At 37.3% G+C, this 22,624-nt stretch overlaps 1 protein-coding gene and 1 pseudogene across 1 annotated transcript in view; both read right to left on the bottom strand.

The window, feature by feature from the left end:
• Positions 1–22,624, bottom strand: part of THSD7A (thrombospondin type 1 domain containing 7A) — a 461,297-nt gene that overhangs the window by 63,824 nt on the left and 374,849 nt on the right. Inside the window, exons 10-11 of the mRNA XM_004459100.5 lie at positions 14,218–14,350; positions 12,822–12,925 (exon numbers count right to left, since the gene is read on the bottom strand). Of these exons, the coding sequence (XP_004459157.2) occupies positions 12,822–12,925; positions 14,218–14,350 (237 nt within the window). The remainder of the gene's footprint in view (positions 1–12,821; positions 12,926–14,217; positions 14,351–22,624) is intronic.
• On the bottom strand, positions 20,585–22,320 carry LOC139438956 (general transcription factor II-I pseudogene; annotated as a pseudogene).

Raw genomic sequence — 22,624 nt, 5'->3', positions numbered from 1 at the left:
GTATGTAACTAACAATTAGGTCCAATTTTAGGGAGGGAAGACACAATGTGGCTGCTACAGGAAAAGTTATAGAAAAGGCTCTTCATTGTACTGTACAACGTGGGTGAACACTTGCCTATTTCTTAGCTATAGATGTTTCTTTACTTGGTATGCACAGCTTTGGAAGGGTCAATTTGCATGAACATAAAAACAGGGGCCCTTCAATTTTAGAGATAGTAAAACGTGGTAGGGGGGGCAGCAGTGGATTTTATGAAGGTTACATGACAGGAAAGAACAATAAGTGCCCCAAAGAGAATCTGGGGGAGGAGTTGTCTGATGCTCTGTGTTCATCATAATAGTCTAAGGTAGTGGTTTTCAACCATGGCTGCACATTATAATCACCTGGATATTTCTGAAAATTACCCATGCCCTAGCTAACACCAGATATTCAGGTTTAATTGGACTAGGGTAGGGTCTTTGGCATCCCAGGGTCTACAGAATGGAGGAATAAAATACAGATTAGAGTGGACTTACTGATATTCTACTATAAAACTATTGCGACTAGTAATGGAAGAAATTGTAGCATTGATGTGGAGGAAGTGGCCACAGCAGTTGCTGAGGGCAGGGAGAGGGAAGAAGAGATGTGACGCAGGGGCATTTTCAGGACTTGGAGTTGTCCTGGGTGGTATTGCAGGGACAGATGCTGGACATTATATATCTTGCCGTAACCTACTGAATGCACTGGGGAATAGTGTAAACTACAAAGTAAACCACTATTCATGTGGTGCAGCAGTGCTCCAAAATGTATTCACCAAATGTAATGAATGTGCCACAATGATGAAAGAGGTTGTTGATGTGGGGGGAGTGGGGGGGTGGTATATGGGAACCTCTTATATTTTTTGAATGTAACATTAAAAAAAAAATAAAGAGATCATAGAATCAAAAGAAAAAAAAAAAAGCAGCCTGAAAAGTGCTATTCTAGTAGGTAATGCATTTTCATCTGCAAGAGAAATACCAGGAATTATTCAGTTCAAAGCTGTATCCCAGGCTCTAGCATGAGATCTCGACAGTAGGGTCAAGGACTATGCATTGTTTTCAAGCTGCTCAGGTGACCGTATATACATTCAGGTTTCAGATCCACTGACTTGAGTATCCAGGCACCAGGCAGGTTCTGGCTGAGACTTGTAGCTCAGACTGAAGTATTTGGTGCCCAGTCACCCTAGCACAAGGCCAAGCTTTGGGAAACAATGACTGAGCATGTGAGTATGAACTAAGAGAGCTCTAACCTTGGCGCCCAAGGAAAGGGCATCATGGGGATTTGTATGGGGCTTGGATAAAAAGAAAAGCATCATTATAGTTTGGAAGAATGGCCTTTGTGGAATGGTACAGGAGGAATCCTCATGGAGAAGCATATTAATGAGCTGATGTGATTTTGCAGTTCTCTCTATACCTGCCATTTGGAAGCAGGATTGACTCCATAAACAATTTAAACTTGGTAACGTCCTGTATTCATGGAGGCTCAAGAGTAAGGAGTGATAAGGAGGAAGATAGTAAATTTTCTACTAATGAGGACACATAGAAGTCTCAGGAAGGATAAATTTGGAAAAAAAGATACCTGACCATATTAGAACCCCAAGCTATGAAGAGGGTGGCATTGTTTACAACTAAGAGAAAACTTTAAAAAGCTAAATCTGAGTTCTCTGAAATAAGACTACTTTTACCTACTCACCTAATTTAGCTCTCTGGAACAGAGAATTGAAAATAAATCTTTTGAGAAACTAAATGAAATTGCCTTAGATGATTCTCCAATATTACAAATTTTATTTCAGAATAGTTCAAGCTACCATCACATTAAGTGACGTCAATAAAAGCAAAATCAGAAAAAACTTCTACCAACACAATTCCAGAGACAAAATAATTTTGTATAGATCTCTACTGTTCACATAAATCTGAAACCAATTTTCCCATATCCCTGCAGTACACAAAATCTTAAGTACTTCAACTAGTTGGGAATTAAAAAATGTGTAAAATTCCCATATCTGTTCACGGAAACCCACTCAACACTCCACTGCCCTTATCTTAGATTTGAGAGAATGCATTTTGGAGTGAATTACTCATACAATGTTTTCCAAACCATGAGCAAAGTGCCTTTTACAATATATCGAAAATTTATCACACATGTCAACTTGTTTGTACTCTGATTTAGAGGAAACACAACAATACAAACTCAGGATTGCAATGTGAACTGAACTTCCTGTTATTAGGGTAAGAAAAATATAAATGGAAAGGAAACCATCTGGTCTTTCAACTTTAAAATTTTCTTAATAATAATTTCTAAGAACTGAACAAAGCATGGTTTTACCTGTAGAAAAGACATCACAGTAAGCATTCCATCCTAGCTCATCCGAAATCTACATATATATAGACAATTGCATATAAATTTACACGAGTATATCTTGCATATATTAATTTTACAAGTTCTCCTTTGAGCTGAGGTCTTTTTTTTTTTTTTTTTTTTTTGCATTTTCATTTGTTTTCTTGTTGTTTGTTTGTTTTTTTAGAGGGCACCAGGAACCAAACCTGGGACCTCCTATGTGGAGGCAGGCACTCAACCACTCAAACCACATCAGTTCCTCATGAGCTGAGGTCTTGATAACAAGGTGATCTTAAAACTACCTGCCTTATGGATAATTCGCCATCAAAGGCATTAAATAAGTTTCTTAGTGAGATCAGCAAATAAAATAATTTAGTTAAAAGTAGAATTCCATATTTAACTCTACATTGGTTCTTGTATTAGTCAGAGTTCTCTAGGGAAACAGAATCAAGGGATATCTGTCAATAGAAAGAGATTTATCAGAGTCTCTCACACAGCCATGGGGATGCACAAGTCCAGGTTCCGAAGGCAGGCTGCAACCAGGAACTCCAATGAAAGTCCAGTGAAGATTCTTGACAAGTTCTGGGAGATGTCAGCTGTCCAAAGATGAGCTGGGGAATTCTCTGTCAGTGCTGGAAGCACTTAAAATAAGGGATTCAACTGATTGGGTTAAGTGCCACCCATTGCTGATGGCAATCTCCCTGATTAATGTAATTATAAGCAGCTATCTATGATTTACCACTGCAGTAAAGTCAATGGTTACTAAAGTCCATAAATGCCCCTATATTACAGTTAGTCTAATGCTTGCTTTACCAACTGGCACAATTACCTGGCTGAGTTGACACAATAGCCTAACCATCACAGTTCAATTTATTAACTTTTTATTTTATTGTATTTTGAACTTTATTTAAATGGGGCACAGCAATTTTTATTTTAGTGTCATGGGACAGGTGGGTCTCAGAAGGCGGAAAGCCTGGGAGACTGCCATGTGCCTGACATGTGCTTTATACATGAAAAAAGTTAGCTTCAGCCCGTTAATACTGAAGAAATGTTGTAAAGATAAATAAGAACTCCAGTTTCTTCAACAAATAAACCTGAAAAATAGGAGCTAGAACTGTTGCTTGCTTAAAGGAGACCTAAGAAATAAACTAGCCAAATGTAATGTGTGGATACTTTGGGACCTGATTTGAATAAACAGACTATGAACAGTTTTGAGACAATGCAGGAAAATTAAACATGGTTTGGTTATGAGGTCATATAGAAGAATTACTGCTAATTTTACTTATTATATTAAAAAAGGACAAGGGTTGAAAGGCCATATATATCATGTCTGGGAGGTGCTTTAAAAAATAGTCCAGCAAAAATCTTTTTAAAAGTGTGTGGGGAGTGGCAGATGACCAAGAATGGCAAAATGTCAAAAACTGTTGAAGCTGATGAGTGATGAGTACAATACTAGAATTCATTGTAGTAGTCTCTCTACTTTTGTGTATCATTGTAACTTCCCATAAATTTAAATAAAAGCAGATTATTAAGTAGAGTCAACTCATACTGTTTTTTACATAATTTGAGTTTTGAGCTGTCCTTTAAAGAGATGAGTATTAAAGGTCCATGGATTGAAGGGGAATATATACCACTGGTTGGAACTAAAGGGCATGACTGTTTGTGTTGTGCATACATGAGCATGTAAATTGAGGATGACAGAGGCAGCTCTGAAGAAAATCTGATAAAATTCAGAATGTAGTTTCTCATCTTCATTTTCTTGAAGAGGAATGAAACTCTTTTGTCATTCAGGTTACATAAAAAGGTGAGTTCTGGGGAAATTGATGTGGCTCAAGCAGTTGGGCTCCCCCCATTTACCATATAGGAGGTCCAGGGTTCAAGCCCAGGGCCTCCTGGTGAAGGCAAGCTGACCTGCACGGAGTGATGGCCCACGCAGGAGTGCCGCCCCGTGCGGGTGTGCTCGCCAATGCAGAGAGCTGGTGCAGCAAGATGGTGCAACAAGAGACACAGAGGAGAGACGATAAGAAGACATAGCAGAACAGGGAGCTGAGAATGATAGCCTCTCTCCTACTCCAGAAGGTCCCAGGACGGTTCCTGGAGCCACCTAATGAGAATACAAGCAGACACAGAGAACACACAGAGAACAGACACAGAGCATAGACAATGGGATGGTGGAGGGGAGAAATAAATAAATAAATAAACCTTTTAGAAAAAAGGGAGTTCTGTTGTTCTGTGCATTACCCTTCATCATGTCAGGTCATGTTGCTATCTCGTGTGACTCATCAAAGGGAAATTAATAACTAGATATAAAATGTGCACATGGAAGTTCATTTCAGGAAACACAGGATAAGACCAATTCCATAGTGTAGTGCAAGCAGCTGGATTATATGTAATAAAGAGTTCAAGGGGCTCTCACACCTTATTTATTAAATTGAGAAATATTAAGATGGCTTATCCTACTGAAATAGAGTATCCGAGTAGCACTATAGACAAAAATACGTTCAGCTGGTTGAATGATTTTTCCTGTAGTTTTATGGAAAAAGCCAATTATGAGAATGAGTCATGGGGATATGGGGGAAAAGCTTATTATGAATTGCAGTTAGTTATGAAGAGACTTAATTATGCTTGGAAGTAAGGACAAACCTATAAATAATGCAAGAGGACTCCAGTGGTTTACTTGGTGAATATAATGATCCTAGCCTTTCTCTGTGTGGAAGAGATTTTCACTGACAAGGTTGCCAAATTACACTTTCTAGTTTCAGTTTGCTAATATAACCTTGGCAGAATGGAAAGAAACACTTTTTTATCGATCCTTGTAACCCATGATCCCCTGTTGCATTGATGCTCATAATATATGTGAAAGTCCTAGTATCACAATGAGGAAATAATAATCAGTTCCCAGGGACTAGCTCAGGCGAAGGTCTGCTGGATCCCTGTTTGGGATCTGGGGAAGGTTAGCTACATCACAGTGGAAGGAGCATTCCAGGAACCACTGCTGACACAGGATGGGATGAAGCTTATTTTATGAGCTACTATTTTTAAAATGGCATATGCTAACAAGCATTTTATGATAGGACATTGAAACATAAAATAAAAACCAAAATCCCCAAACCAACTAGGGTACTGATATTGATAGGAAATTAGAGGGGAACATTTAAAAATAGAAATAATTCCAGAATTTATAAATAATGCTCTATATAAATGAAAGGTACAAAAATAAGCTAATAAATACATTAGTAAAGAGATTTTAAGAATTGTTTCTATTTAAAATTTATTTAAAGGAAGCTCCCTTTCTCTTTTCCACCAATTTTTTTTTCACTTCCATTCTTTTTCTTCCTATAGCATGACTATCACTGAAAACTAGTAGATTAAAATTAGCCACTAGGATGATAAATTGGCCTAGATATTCTGGGTCTAATCTCAATGTCTCTAAAATGTAATCTTTTACAATAGTTTTTAAGCAAAAGGGTTATGCAAAGGGCATCAGTATAGATTTAAACATACAAAAAAATAAAATAAAATAAAATAACAGAAGACTGCCAGGGCCAGAAGGGTCCCTGCGATGTTAGGGATATTATGCAGGTTTACTGTTTTATGTGGTATAGATTTGAGAATACATCCAAAATCATGGTGGCTTCTCTATAGAGAGACTGAAGTTGGAGTTTAGGAATAGGTCTACGTTACAATGACTTCGTGAGGCAAGGATGCAGAGGATGGCGTTTAGGATGGCCAGGGTTGAACAGGGACTATTATCCCTATTTTTTCCATCAAGTCCATGGAATGCAGGCTTGGCAGATGGCATGAAGGTCAACATGGAGATTGAGAGCAAACTTGAAGCAATTTTTATGAAATTGCTACATCTAATCTCTGCTACTTTTGCATTATATTCTTGGTAGAAGTGTGCCATAAAGTCATAAACTCTGGAATAATGTATATACATTTTAAGTAGCATTGATTAACATTGCCCCTTAGGACAGTATTAGAGGAAAAATATAAGTAAATGACCCAAAATTGTGATTAGTATGAGCCATGTATTTTATTTCTCGTGAAAATGCAACTCTATCTACAACCATTATGGCTAGATTTCAACAGTATAGACACTAACCAATGGATGATTTAGCCCTCTAAATAACATCCAAATGTCAAAATGTGAACAAGTAAAACAATAGCGGTTTCAGTTCTATTAAATGTTTTACATATATGTGACTTGAATGTATAACTCAAATATAACCTGTTGATTCACCTTAAAATTAAGCAGAACTGGACATAATTTCATGTATTTTCATTTCTCTTTCATTAACAAAGCTATAGAGAAAAGATACTTAGTCAGAGGCCCTCTAAAATTTCTACGAGATTGAAGAATGATTCAAATTTTAAAACAGCCAAATCCTATCAATTCCATCTTCAAAATCTTTCTTTCTTTTTAATCCTACACAATTAGATGACACTTCCTGGAACATACCATTCTCAATACCCAAAGTATTGTTAAAATCCTTCAGGGCTTATAATTTCCTATTGTAAAAATCTGTTCTCCTGGTCTTCAAGGTCCTCTGGAGTGCAGCCCTTTGCCCCAACTCATTCACAGAAATCCAGAGCAAACTGTTCAATGCAATGCACCCTAAACATAGACATTACTTCTGTCATTTTGCTTGAATCATCCTATATTTAAGTGCCACTGCATCTTCCACTCTGCCCATCAGTGATTACCTCTTTTTGTTTTTTAATCCAAATTCTTTAGTGGTTATTGTGTGCCGTCACCCCTCCGGCTGAAGTGTGGTTTGCTGGCCTGGCAGGGGAGCGGCCGCAGTAGGCCTAATTCCGCTGCCCCCATAATAGGGTGGTTGGTCGGGCCCACCGCCACCCCTGAAGGAAGCTCGGCATGGGCGCAGAGTGCCCTCGGGTCTCCCCTTCTCGGCAGCCATGCTTCCGCGGCCGCCCCTCCTCCCAGATGGCGCCACCCGATGCCTTGTGGGGCGGCACCCTTCTTCTTCCTTCTCCCTGCGCAGGCGCAGGGCAGAAAATTCCAGTCTGCCCTTTTCCCCTCCCCCGACAGCAGCAACAGCCAGGTGTGGGCGGAAAAATCCAGCCCGCCCTTTTCCCTTCCCCCGACAGCAGCAACAGCCAGGCGTGGGCGGGAAACTCAAGTCTGCCCTCCACCCCAGCAACAGCAGCCACCAATCCCGAAACCCTGCCCCTTCCCCCAGCAACAGCGACAGCCAATCCCTAACCACCACCCCTCCCCCGCCCAGTACCGCCCACTGACCTTTCGCCGGCAACCAATCAGAACAGGGCGTGGCTTCGACCAATCAGCCTTCCCCAGCCCCTATAAAACTGTTGCCTCTCCCTCAGTAAAGTGGACTTGCGTGTTTACCTTGTCTCCGCGGTAGTTCTTCTGCCGTGCGCCCTCCAGTCCTGAGAGCCCCCGACAAGGGCCTGGCCTCCCTTGTCCCCAGTTCGTCGCCTGCTTCTCCGGGCGACCCCTTCGTCGCCGGCTTCGCCGGGCGACCCCGTCAGCCGAACCGCGCAACCCTTGTGAGACCGATCCCTCGTCTGCTGCCGGACGGACCGACCCCTCGTCCCAGGTGGGACCGACCCCTCGTCCCAAGCGGGACCGACCCCTCGTCCAGAGCTGGACCGACCCCTCGTCCGCAGCCAGACCCCACCTCTACCGACCGAGCAAGCCGCCGCAATTGTGCATATGCACTACTAATGTGGTAACTGATATTCCTTGGAACCTGAATCATGTATGCTTACAGTGTATTTCCTACCACAAGTAATAAATCTGAACTATTTATTATAATTTTTTGTTCTCTCTCCAGGCTGAACCCAATTCTATGTAGGCAACAAAAAACATAAAACATATTTGTTTCATGAATGAATGAATTGTACTAAGTGATGTGCAGAAGTTTGGATTAGCCTTTTGGGCAGTTGCTATCCTGTTCTCAAAGCATTCTAAGAGACATTAATATTAACAAATGTACGTATTTGTGCACTGGGATAGGAATTATATATATAAAGACACTGATCCTTCATTATTAAAATAAAATTTTAAGCATTTATTTTACCAAATATTTCTGTTTCTACAGAAACACATGAAACAAAGAACATATGCTTTTTATAGCAGGGTAGCTAATCCAATTTAGAGAAGACTGGGCAAAAATTATTGGTGATTCTGCGAAGAATTGATACAAAATTTTGCTAATTTCATTTTTCCTTTTAAGTTTAATGGAATTAGGTCATAAATAAACACATAAATTCATGCATGCTTTTCAAATTTTCAAGACAAATTCATTTTTCCAAGCACTTTGTGTTCTAAAGTAGTAGATGAGAAAGCATTTTCATATAGTTTTGAAATATATGCAATGTAGAATTGGTCAAGAAAGTCTTTACTTGATTGGAGTGGAATCTTCCTGTATCTCTTACTATTGTATTATTTTTTACCCATTTCTGGGTAAGGATGATTCTCACCAATTTGTTTCAACAGTGAGTATCAGTGTTGATACTATAAATAGTTACAGTTAGTTACTTGTTAAAGAGACTCTGGGAACATCATTGCCTCCCAAATCCTATGAAACGTATGTCACCTCAGTTAGTTCCCTCAATTGGAACAATTATGCTATTACAGTATTAATAGTAAAAAGGAACGTCTGCTTATATGGCCATTTTATGGCTAACAACTAGATGTAGAGGCAGGTGACAGGAGAGCAGAAGACTTAGCATGCCTAGATCAAAAGAGAATTCAATGTTATATTTTTCTACTAATATCAAAAGTCATTTGAGAAAAACCGGATAACAAGTGGATTTATAAATGCTGTGCTTAGTCGTGCATATTACATGAGACACATGGTCTTTCCTTTCTATGTATACTTTAGTAAGGTAACACCTAATATCCAATTCTGGGGTATGATTTATCATCTCCTAGACAGAATTATGTGGATCTGGAACATTTTTCTCTCATCTTCCATATCACATGGATTATCTGGTTAACATCTTTAACTATTTTTTATTTTTACTTCTAAAATTCTTAGAAGTAAAATTTTATTCCCAAACTTCCCAAATAATGCTGCAATTTCCATCCTAAAAGAAGATATTTTACTTCTGATTTTAAAGTTCACAACTCTTATAACTCCAAAATAGCTATAGCTCCTTTATTGATGAACTGAATTTAGAAACTTCTTTCCAAATGAGCAGATAATTTCCAGGGATTTTCTGACCATACTGTGTCGTGATCACTTAGTAATATTAGAAGCTGTGACCATAACATTTATGACATAGTTTTAGACCAGGGGATACTCAGCTTTTCTGTAAAGGACTAGGTAATAAATATTTTTGGTTTTGTGGGCCATATGCTCTCTGTTACAGCTATTCACCTTTGCTTTGTATGGTGAAAGCACCCATAAATGAGTGGTCATTGTTATGTTCTAATAAACTTTAAAAAAACAGGCTGCAGGCTATAGTTTTCTGACTCCTGGTCAAGACCCAACAGTTTGATAAAAGCCATGCAATGAACATTTCTGACTTTAGAATCATAGAATGGTAAAGTTAGTGATGTCATTTTAATTCATACAGTGTTATTTCTGTTGCAAATAAGAAAATTGTAACTTAAAGTGACTAATATGTAAGCTAAGTTCTTTAGGTTAAAATGAATGCTTAAAGAGTCCACAAAATAAAATCCTTAGCTTCTAGATTCTAGACTTGATCTTATTTTGTATTCTTTCCTCCCTTTTACTTCTAATATGTAAAGATCCATTTCATTCTCTAAGTTTTCCCTAAACTCTTTAGCTTCAAATAATTGCTTTCACAATTGATTGGTTTCAGTGTTTAACACTGGCTTGTTGGGTGATGTCACAGTGATCTCATTTCCCCAACCAAATGTCAGCTTCCTGGCTTGAACATCTTCTTCATTTCCTGACACTCATGATTCTTTCCACACAGTCTTCTGAATGCAATCACAGCTGAATGAGTTATTGGAATTAGAAAGTTGCGTTACTAGGGAGGATGGGCAGTAGCTTCTCTATAGCTTTTTTTCCTTGATGCTAATCCTTCATACACAATTATTTTAATCATTAAAAACAGCAGTTTGGCATTTTTTATTCTAAGGCCAGATAAGGACATAGATGGAAATAACGAGAATTTGACAGGTCAATCATGCAGAGCTTTGGAAACTGTGACATAGGACATTTAAGGAAGAAAGTTCTGCCTTCTTGCTACTATCTGTACTCTGAATGCTCCCTATTTCTTGCTTCTCTAGAAATATGAGCTCTAAGAAAAAAATAATTAATCTACCAAGGCAACAAAGAAAAGGGTTGTCTTCATATAGGCGTTAAGTATATATATGAAGGAATCACTTGCTAGGCAACCTTCTGTTCCTAGATATTCCGGAAGTGGATAAGATTGCCAAGATAGAGTAGGCAGTCTGATAATTACAACAAGATTAGAAAGTATTATTTAAGCAAAGGAAGAGGTGGTGGCACCAGTAACAGGACACCAATAATTGAAAAATTAGAAAGGCAGGAAAAACTAGCACTGATGAAGCCAAAAGACCTTTTTCACAGAGGGAGTGGTAAAGGTTTAAGATACTATGAAGCCGTCACCCAGGATGAAGAATAAACAGAGGTTTCAGATTTAGAAATGAGAAGGTTACTGGAATTTTTGTACAGGCAATATGTCAAAAAACAAAAGGCTCATGTTAATATTACTGTTTTTATGCCTAGTATGATACATGCAAACATTCACTGGACCCATGATCTAACAGGAAGAGGAAAGGAATTTTAATAAGGACTTCACATGGGCCAACTCTGTAAGGCTCTTTATGTTCTCAGAGAGAGAAAATCAACCACATTTGTGCTGCTTGTAGGTAACAGAGTTTGGAACTGAAGCTGTTTATATACTGTTCTGCTTTTACCATATCTCAGATTCCCTCCAACGGTATTCTATAAAAATATGTCCATCATTTTTGCCCAATTTCATTTCACACTCTGATCTCTGAGCACTATTTGTACATAGATTATAGAACATGAAAACTGGGATGTCCTAAAACATCATTTGGTTTCATCCATTCCCCTGTTTTTCCCATCTAAATAAACTGGAGAGGGGAAGGGATAAGCACTCAAGCTGTGTTCGTGAAAGAACTGAGACTAACCTTAGGTTTCCTGACTTTTAAACTCACATTTTCTCATTATAAAGTCTCTGTGGGACTCAAAATGTGCACAAATGTATACTTGCCTGAAGGAGTCAAGTATGATGAAGACATCTCATATCCCTCAATTTCTCAATAGATGGTTTGAAATAGGGAGAAGGACTTTAAATCCTATTTACCTAAGCCTCTATAACTGTAAACAGTGACACCTAATTTTTTTTAATCTGAGGTTGATGCTGGGGAATACAAAATGAAAACTGAGCATACAAAATACAATCCTAATAAAAATCACTAAGTATTTCATTTTACATTTCAAATGGACACTTCTAAATGAAGATCATAAAAATATAGGATCTCTACAAAAGAGAACCTCTTCTTCTCAAATTAAAAAAGCAATATTTCAATGTAAATAAAAGGGGGTTCCAGATCAAATTAAAAATAAACCTGGAATTCCATTGTATATGTTCAAACCTTCGCATCATCATCAAATACATAGCTTCATATGAGGAAGTGAAACATGTTTTTACAAATTAAAGTGGTGCATAATCAACTGCATATTAAGCTAAAATTAAAATATATAGTAGGAACTATGTACCAAAATTCAATATCAGTAAAATCAATCAAAATACTCTCCAAAGAATGAATTGCTACATGTACAAACAACATTTTCCAAAGTTTAGAATTTAATTATTCTCAATTATATCTAGTAAATAATTATGGCAAGGTTGAAACCTTTCCACCATCCACTTGTGCAAAATTCCATGTTATCCGGTAGTGCAGAATGATTGCCGTTCAAGTAAATAAATCTGCCATTTAAAAATGAGTACTGAACAGAATCACGATAGCCATGACAATGTTAGGGATGTCACTGATGAGAATTTCTGGGAAACTTAACCAATTACATTTTATTGTGTGCATGCAAGTACATGATACATATAGGTAAGGGAGAAGGAATCTAATTGTTAAAGTGAAAAGTAAAATGTTATAGATTACATTACTCCTAATACAGAACAAAACAAACAACAAAACTGCAGTGTAGCATCTATGTCCTAATCCTCTCAAAAACTTAGTTTGATTATCTTCCAAGTATGGTTTAGAGAAACATTCAACCAGAGGAGTTTTCAGATAATGTCAAAGAACGAAGGACATGATTTTGAAGTATAAGCTTCCATGTTCTGGTATTTTGTAGGATGGGTGGGAGCAGATTTCTATATACTCTGCTCTGTTTGCTAATCATGGTGTCAAAGTGAGAAACTCATCAAGCTAGTAGTTAAGCCTGTGATGTTGGGCAAATGAAAACCAAATCAACTGAGGAATAAGACTACCCACCTCTTGCCTGTCGTCCAGGCCCACAGCCTTCCTGTGCTCCGGGGCTGTCCTGCTGCACACTCCAAGGGACTAACTGGCATCTGCGCCATTTGTGAGTCTTCCACCTACAAGAAGAAAACAGGAACCCAATGGAGAAGAAGCAGAAATGCCAGGCAGATCATAGAGATATAGCAACATGGGAACGTGACTGACCATTGCCAATAGGAATATATTTGTCAGTGCTCTGTCCTATCTATATTTAGGTTAGATCTCCATCAAGGCATTACAAACAGCAAAATTAAAGAAAAAAATACTTTCTAAAGCAGTGAAGACAAGAGTACATCATTGTCAAGTTCTATAGGAATGGACTCTACAGGTAACATAACCTTCTTAATGATTAGGACTACCAAAGGAGGGACCAGAAAGCACCAGAATTATGAAACTGCATTTAAGTCAGTAGCCTGGTTATTGTATGGTGCTCTGATGGCTAGAATTTAGGGGTAACACAGAACTGGAATTATAATACACTTCCCCAAAAATAATGCCAAAAATAACTAAGTTTGGGCTAATAGTTGTCAATGTTTATGGCATAATCAACATTATACTATTTGTAATTTTATAATTAAGGGCAGATTTATTGAGAGAAACTTGCCTTCAATTTCATCTTAAATTATTATTTTATTATTACAAGTTCCATCAACTAATCCCACATATTTTATTTATTGTCAGGATGGCAAGTATATACTATATCAGGTTTCAATTAGATACTTTTTGTCTTTTAATGGTCTTGAGGGAAAATTTATCTAATATAGCATTGAGATGATATTTAGCTTCAATAACTGTAATTTTGTTTGTAGTGGCCACAAAAGGAACAGAACAGGGATCTTACTAATGTCACTGAATAAAGACATAATTTTATGAGCCAGAATGCCACCCTTTATGAGATACAGGTGCTCTTTGATGCCAGGGGAGAAACACTTAGGCTCTTCCCTAAGGATAAGAGAATTGTTTCTTAGAACATCTGCATTTCATTGTTATTAACCACTGGTCTTCAATTTCTTATAACAACATAAGAATTACCCCCAATTACTGGAGCTAATGATCCAGTTTGGAAATTTGGCTACTAACACATGAAATATCACTAAAACTTTGAATTTATAGAGCTAGAACAGAAATTCTTCCTATCCCTAAATCTGAGCTTTAAACTCCACTTGCATAAATTAATTTATACAAGTATTTGTATACTTGCCAAGAGCTCTTCTAAAAAGGCAAAAGATGGAACATACAGCCACAAACACCCGATCTCCACAGGGCCTGCGGACAACATTTGTTTCCTTTTGTCATTGTCTGAGAGAATAGGGACTTGAAGTATTTGTGCAGTGCATTGCTTGGGACACCACCTCTTCAACTGTATTACCTGTAGCTTTGGCACACTTGAGGGGCCTCGCAGGCCTTCTCTTCGTAGAGAGGGTCCGGGCAGTCCCGGCCTCCATTGGCTGGCAGCTGAAGGATGACCCGGTGCCGTGACTGCTTCCTGACTCCAAAGTCCCCTGAAATGAGGCAGCTTTTAAACCTCTGCATTCTGCACTGATAAAAGAATCTCCAAATAACCAGCCTGGTTGACGAAATTACATTGCCGCAAGCCACATATGCTTTGTCCTTGAATGAGAGACCTTACCTAGTCTAATCATTTAGTAAATTCTCCTACAAAAAGTTTATATTGAAAATTCAATCTATTTATATTTAAAAATGTAGAGAATGGAGAAAACAGTTCCATAGTCAGCTAGCTTTCCTCAAGCTCTGTTACAAAATAATTGCTCTTTTGTATAATTCTTTCCCCTTGAGAAATATGACAGGTCAAATTAATTTACTTTCTTCTACCTTAATGTTTATTTTCATGCCATTTTGCATAGCCCTGTTTACCACATGGGACTCATATACTTATAATGAATCTTCCTTAGGAGGATATATTCAATATTTTATTTCTTTGTTATTCACTTAATTTTAAATGCAAAACTCATAAATTATTCTATTATTATTCATGAATAATAAATGACTCATGTTAAAGAGTCTAAGATCTTCAACTCAGGTCGTATTCTAAATATTAGTGCTGTAAGTAGTGAAACAAAAGTGGTTTCCTAGAGGCAGAATTTTAGAGATAATTACAATAAGGAAATCACTCTAAATTAAGTTTAAAAAGAATGGAAATCACTTACCTTTAATGAAGGTATCAATTTTACAGTATTACAATGTAAAGATGTACAAAGTTTTAAAATATTAGAAACAAGTAACATATAAGACTTTGTCAACTTTAGTAAAATATATTCAGATTTACACTACATACACTTAAGAATAAACAGTCACTTGTCATGGTTTCACTTACAAAATAATTCTGTAAAGGATGATTTTAATAGAGTTCCCCTGACACATTTACATTCTTTGGCAAGATAATTAAATATTTTACACGCAAACTATAGGAGCTAGGAAATTTAAAAGGTTTAACAGTCCCTAATGTTTTAAGTTTAATCAGAAATGAAATCAAACATTCTTAAAGTTAAAATTATCAAACAAACAAACATATAAAAACCCGATTTCTGGGCCTATATCCAGAATTACAAAATCAGACTATTTGGGAACTGGATTTTTAAAAGGCTTTCCAAGTAATTGTGATGCACTGCCAGGTTTGAAATCTATTGCAATAGATGAGTTGTCTGATTCTTCCCAACTTGATATTTTATGGTACATATGAAACCTTTTAAGATTATTTCCATTGTAAGAGAAAACTACCCTATTAAAGTATTAACTATTTTAGTGAATATTTAGATTAATACAGATGGTGTAGGGAATTAAGTGCTGAGGATAGAAGGTAGCAGAGAATTAATGTATTTGAAAGTATTGTCATGAATATTTTTATTATAAGAATACTAGCTTGAGGTGGAGACAGTGGCCATGGGAATTGCTGAGGGCATGGAGAGGGAAGAAGATGGATGGGGCATTTTTGGGACTTGGAGTGTCCTGAATGATATTGCAGGGACAGATGCAGGACATTTTATATTTTGCCATAACCCACTGAATAGATGGGGGAAAGTGTAAACTACAATGTAAACTATAATCCATGATGTGTAGCAGTACACCAAAATGTATCTATCAAATGCAATGAATGTGCCACACTGATGAATGAGGCTGTTCATGTGGGAGGAGTGGGGGTGGGGTGAGGAGTGGGGGTATATGGGAATCTCTTATATTTTTTAATGTAACATTTTGTGTGATCCATGAATCTTTAAAAAAAAGATAACAATAAAGAGAGTACTAGCTTGAATGGCTGCAACTTATATATTAAATATGAGTTATCTAGAGGATATCTAAGAAGTGCCTAAAGAATGTTTAATAAAATTGCTAACAATGTCCCCACGCATATGTTGTCCAATGACCCCTGATTTAAGATGCTGAGAAATATTTTTTTCCCTTGACAATCTGTTAAGAATTCATTTGGCTTCTATTGTTTTGCTTTGGTTACCAGAATCTTGGAGCTAATTTCTGTCACAATTGCAAGAGCTTACCTTAACTTCGATTTTTCGGTATATTTCTCTCCCTCTCCCCTCTCCTTCTACCCCATTCGTTACCTTACTTCCTCCTTTCTTTACACTTTGTATTATTTTTTCATTTGTTTAATGTCTATTATTTGTCTTCATTCTTTTAAAATTAAATGTGATTTACACTAAAAGACTGTTCTTACCCTTTGTTTTGCATTGCAGGGAAGAGGGAGGTTTTAGGTTTGTCTGGTTTTTTTTAACAGAGAAAAGAGGAAAAGAGCATAGAGAAATAAGTCTTTGATTTCCAGGTGATCAAAAATTTTAGAGGCAATCAGTCTCCAAACTTTCTCTACCTGCAGAGAAGATAGAAAACACATACGGGATTGGGACCAAGGGATATAGGGACTGGAAGAGATCCTGAGTTCAGCATCAGCACCACCTTGTAGACTGAAGCTCCTGATTATTAACTCTGTAGCTGTCACTTGATGCATGGACAGAGGTTATTCTAATTTGGGAAACAGCAACCAAGTGTTAACTGTTTCAATTCTATTTCTTTTATTGACTTGAAAACAAAAATGCTACCTAAGGTACAACTCTGAAACATTCTGGAGACTTCTCATCACAAACTCCAAAAGTTTGAACTTGATATATAAGTCTAACATGTCTCTTTTTGCTTCCATAATGGATTCCACAATGGCATTCCATTTATTCTTATTAAAAATTCAAATTCCTTAACCTTGTGCAGCCCACAGGGTAGAGATGCTGACCTGGTTAAAGCAGAACGTTTCAAAGCTGTAGCACCCAGAAAGGAAGTTTAATGGGGTTTCACAAGGAGTGTTATGACATTCATGTTTCTTCCCACCAGGAGGTCCATTTTCAATTTGGATCCTAGATAAGAATGGCTGTGCACCCAAATAACAGTACTGCAGTTCTGAGGCAGGTTACAGAGTCCTCATATCAGAGTGCAACAAAAAAGGAAAATCGAAGAATCCTCACTAATACCTTGAGTTTGCAAACTTGCAATTTTACAGCCTTCATAGTGTTCTGCATATATCTATGCACAATTTTAAAATATGTGGTTGATATACACATAGTTTCATACACCTTTGTTTTTTAGCACCTAGAACAACAGTCACACATAGCAAGTGCTTTATAAATATGTGGTAAATGAATAAACACATTTACTTCAAATCTTCTCATCTAAATTATTATTACCATCTTCTATTTTTTTTTTTACCCATTCAGTAGTAAGCACATTGAGTGCTAAATCTGTGCTATGAAGATTAATAAAAAATAAACTATCATTTGTTCACTGGGAATAATGCAGTTAAGAAAAATAAAGGCATCCACCTGTAGAGTTTTTACTTGAAAATACCTATCTAGGATAGGAGTAGTAAAAAGGGATTATACATCTAGAAAATAATTATGTGATAATGGAGCTCAGAGATTCAGAGGACATATAATTTTTCACTGAGTTAAAACATTCTTTGGTTATCTTAAGACATTTAAGACAGATTTCACCAGAGAAATTATTTGATGGAAGGGTTTAAAAGGCAGGTAGAACTAAGATTTGTTAAGCTTGAAATGGGATGAGAGGCAGCCGGCTGGAGCAGCAGAGTGATAGGCAATTGAAAGGGAAATGTTTCATGCAGGAAACAAAAATGGAAAGGTAGTTTTCAGATCTTTAGGGTAATTCTGGTGAATTACTGCTAAAGGGCAGGAAGTAGAACAGATGACTCTGCAATATCTTTTCTAGCTCTCAAGGCAAAAAATGTAATAAGAAAAAAGGATGAAATATAATTTGAGCAGTCAAATGTATTATTAGGTCAAAAGTATTGATATTCTAAGATTAGAGTTACAAATAATTTATATGCATACATGATTTCTATTTTTAAAATACTGTCAAAATTCCTGAAAACTTGAAAAAAAAACTATCAAGTGTACAGGTTTGAGGATTAAACTACTCTCTACTCAATATTGATCTTTATCACCATTGATTTTTCAAGACATTTTCAGAGGGGGCTGAAAAACATTTCAAATAACTTTTTATTCTTCCTGGAAGTCTAAATTATTCTGTTCTATTTTCTGCAATGCCACAGTGCAATTTTATCTCTTTAAAGTGATTTTTAAAAGCAGGGAAGCTCCACCTTGTAATAAGCTCAAAATTCTTATAAAATTTAGACTTTACCTGCAGAATTAAATTAAAAAGAACCACTCCTTCCCTGAATTTTTTTGCTGTTATCTCTCCTTGAGCATTAAACACTGTGGTATTTTTCAATTGTGTAGAAGTCAGTGCAATTTCAATGAAGCTTGAATTATTCTCATTTTTTAGCAAATAATGAAAAAACTAAGCACATGCCACGGATATAGTTTCCTCACAACAAAAGGCTAGTTTTCTATATCACTATTGTATCCTTATTCAAGTTACCCAGTCGACAAACAAAAGCCTTCTCTGGAATCACAAAGTGTCTTGGAACTGCTGTCCTACAGCAAATTGCTCCATTACTCCTAGTCTTTCTTTATTTCCTCAATTCACAATTATAATATTCTTTTTTAAGTTTCAGTGCTTAGGGTTAGGGTTTCTGCAAGCCTTTTGCTCTGCAAGTCTCAGCATAAAATTGTCAAATGGAACAGGCAGGGCTGATCTCTTTACTTCTGGTGAGATTACCTGTCCGGAGTTGGCATTCTCAAACTCCTCGGCTACCATCACCTCACTGCAGGAAATAGTCTCCCAATGGATTCATCCATTTTAGTTTGCGGCAGATACCTACCTTGCCCAAGAGACATCCAGCTAAACCCATGATAACTCACATGCCTGTTAGTTACCACAGGAAACTAGGTCCCATTTTCTTACATCATCACCTAGACCCATAACATTAGCTACATGCATAACCCAATGCAGTTTTTCATTCCTCTCCATCTTCTAATACTTCCAGCACAGCACTGGTTTGTACATGGGGTCTTTTATCTTCAATCTCTTTTTGGAAAGTTTCATTCATTCTTTGCCAATGGAAGCTGGCTCCACCCAGTCATTTCCCAGTCTTTTCTCCTCCATCTGCCTTCAAACGTCTTCAGCTCTTTTGAAGCTCCTTCCATCAACTTTACCATCAGCTATCCATCCTATAGCAAGTCTCCATTATTTAATGACTTTAGAACATCCTTCACTGTAATCCAATCCCCTCCTATCCCTTTCTCCACTTTGGTGGCTTCTGTATTCATGTGATTAATCCAGCCAACAGAGAAGACTCTGAATTCCTCACCTTAAATGATCCTTTCCTGCATCTTATATCAATTACTCATTCTGGTTCATCCCTTTGATTTTATCATCACTAGTAACTACATGCTCTCATCTTTAAACATCTTACTTCTGACAATGCCTAACCTTCTAGTTCATCTACTTTAGTTCTCATCATCCTAAAATTCTTCAACTCCATTCAAGACTACCAATCCACTTTCCTTATCACTTTCTCACTATCATCCCCTTCATGACCTCATTTCCTTCCAACCAAACTTAGATTCCATACTCTACTCTTATTAGAAGTACTTCCTTGCAAACACCCTTAACTCCCTTCCCTCTCTCCCTTTCTTGTGTTCTCCTGGAGAAGCTCCAAACACCCTAATCAAAACTAATTCTTTCCCTGAACTCAGGCAGTTGAACAGTATCCCTTCATTGCAGGAGGGACACTGACAGCTGTGTTGAGTAATCCTTTTTTTTTTTTTTTTTAAAGTGTGTGAAAGGCATGGATGGATTTTATTTATTATCCTATATCTATAATTTAATTTGAGACAAAATATAAGTGACACATAAAAATGCCTATTTTTGCTACCATGTAATGTAATTCTCCAGTGTGTATACAGTGATAAGCTAATGAAAACTCAATGTCATTACATATTCTAGGCTTTTCATATAGCTGGTATTTCACACCTCTTACTGTTTGTGCAATCTCCACACATGTAAGATTTTCCTACAACTGGGGAAGTTAGCAGAGAGCACACCCCACACTGGAGCTTCAATGTTACAAGCAGAATTATAAAATAATGAAGACAATGAAACCCCTTGAGCCTGATCTAAGTTGGCACAGTGTTTGAAAGAATTCCATGCGACAATAGGTTACATGATAGTGAGGCTGTAGTGTCATTTAGCTTGCCAAAATACTTAGGCCAGATCTTAACTTTGGATACACCATGATTTTTATTTGGACAAAAAGCAAAAATGGAAGAGGTTCTCTTAATTCACCTATACTCCGTATGCTAAGATACTGCAGAATCTAAGATTCTTCTCAGGTAGCTGATTTCCAGGTAACTGGGGGTTTTGAAAGACATTCCTTGGGGCATGCTATCGACCACATGCCAGGGTTAACTGTGAGTTTCCTGTAGGGAAGTTTCACAGGGAAAGCCATACCAATTGCTTCATCAAATTTTTGACTGAAGAGGTCATTTCACTGGTTTCCTTAGCTGTCTAGCTTTTTCAACTTCTGACAGTATCTCAGTATTGTTGTCTGGAATTATCAGCTGAAGGATGTTAAACTCTTCAACACCTGATGCCATAGTATTAATACTGAGTGATGAATTTATTTTTCTTGGAGGACTCTTAGAGGAGGTGCTCTCCTCAATGGCTGTCTCAAACCTTTTGGACTTTTTAATAATGAATTTAATCTTGGCTTTGTTTCTGAGTATTTTCTCAGCCTTGAAATACCAAAAGTAGATGGTCTTCAGAATGGCACACCCTCAGGTAAGCCTTCCACAGAAAAGTCTTCTGGGAAAGATTCAAATAATGCAAATGGCACGTTCACAGCTTGTTGAAGGCCAAGAGCGTCATCACATTTTTCACTGAAAAGATTTTCCACTTTCTGTTTTAGGTCTCTGATTTTGGCATTCCGGTTATCAAAGGAAAACCCCCTTCCTCCAGGCTTGACAGGAACATTAGAACCGTCAGTCTGGGTAGGGGTTGGAACAGCTGACGTTTGAAGATTGTTGTTATTAGGACCTTCCACAGGGACCTTACTTTCAGGAACCTGTGAATTGCTCCCAGGGCTTCATGGTCTTTTTGGAGACTGCAATGCTTTAGTGTTTATTTTACTAGCCATTCCAGGAGGTAAATGGGAAACAACTAGTTCAGGTTTTTTAACAACAAAGTTGATTTTATTATTCCCACACACAATTCTTCCAAGTCATGAAATTCCAAACCAGGTAGGGCTCCAAAAGGGAGTTCCTTCTGGCAAGCTGTCTACACAAAGGAACTCAGGATTTGATTTAAACACAGTGTTATGGTTCTTTTACTACCCCTGTGAGTCCAAGAGCTTGACCAAATTTCAAATTTAAAAATCTCTTCCACTTGTTTGCGTAATTTGGTAATTCTTACGTTCCAATATTCTTTGACTGGCATATTTGTTCTTGACTGAATAACTTCAGTTGTACTGTGAGTCAAAAATTCTGGTCTTTTAGTAACAATTTTGATTGTCCATGTGAATGATTTCTTCCAGCCTTGGAATTCTATACCATGAGGAACTTCTAAAAGGAATGTTTTCTCATAGACCTTCCACATAGAGTTCATTAGGGTGTGCCTCAGCTTTCTGGTAAGGTGTAGCCTTGGCTTCGGTGCTTCTCAACGCTTCAGGAAATTTTTTGCTGAAAAGCTGATTTACCATCTTTTTAAGTTTAGTGGTCCTGGCATGCCACTCTTCCTTTACTCCTGAAGCTGATTTATCAAGCTGTAAATTTTCATGTGTTGAATTTAGAGTTCATGCTTCTTATCAGAAAATGAATTCTTTCCTTTGCAGACAATATCCTCTTCCTGGCAAGGAATTCTGTTAGCAGATGGTAGTCTAAAAGGAATTCCTTCCGGAAGTCCTTCTACATAAGTATTTTCAATGTGTGACTGGAAAAGGGGATATGGGAAAGGACCTTTGGCTTTTATAGCTTGAGCGTATTTTCTTTCAAAAAACTCTTCAACTTGCTTAATGTAGATCAGTAACGCGAGCATTCCATTGTTAATGCTAAAGCATCGTATGGTATTTGTTTTAGCAGCCTAGAAAATAAAACACTTAGAATTCTTTTAGAAGTCTCTTTCAAAAAGACCAATTTTACTTCCTTTTCAACAAGATTTTCCCTAAGATTTGCTCCCACAGTGATCTTTGCCTTTTCTCAATTTGTCGAGTTCTTTCTGTTTTATTACTAAAGTTTTTATTGACTCTTGTAAATCTTACATTATCTGGTCATTACAGAAGAGTTTTGTATTTTAAATGAGATCAAGTCTTTCTTGAAGACAAACACTATGTCTTCTCTATGGAA

The sequence above is a fragment of the Dasypus novemcinctus genome, chromosome 5 (assembly GCF_030445035.2).
Source record: "Dasypus novemcinctus isolate mDasNov1 chromosome 5, mDasNov1.1.hap2, whole genome shotgun sequence".
NCBI lineage: Eukaryota > Metazoa > Chordata > Mammalia > Cingulata > Dasypodidae > Dasypus > Dasypus novemcinctus.
This window is presented reverse-complemented; position numbering and strand designations above follow the sequence as displayed.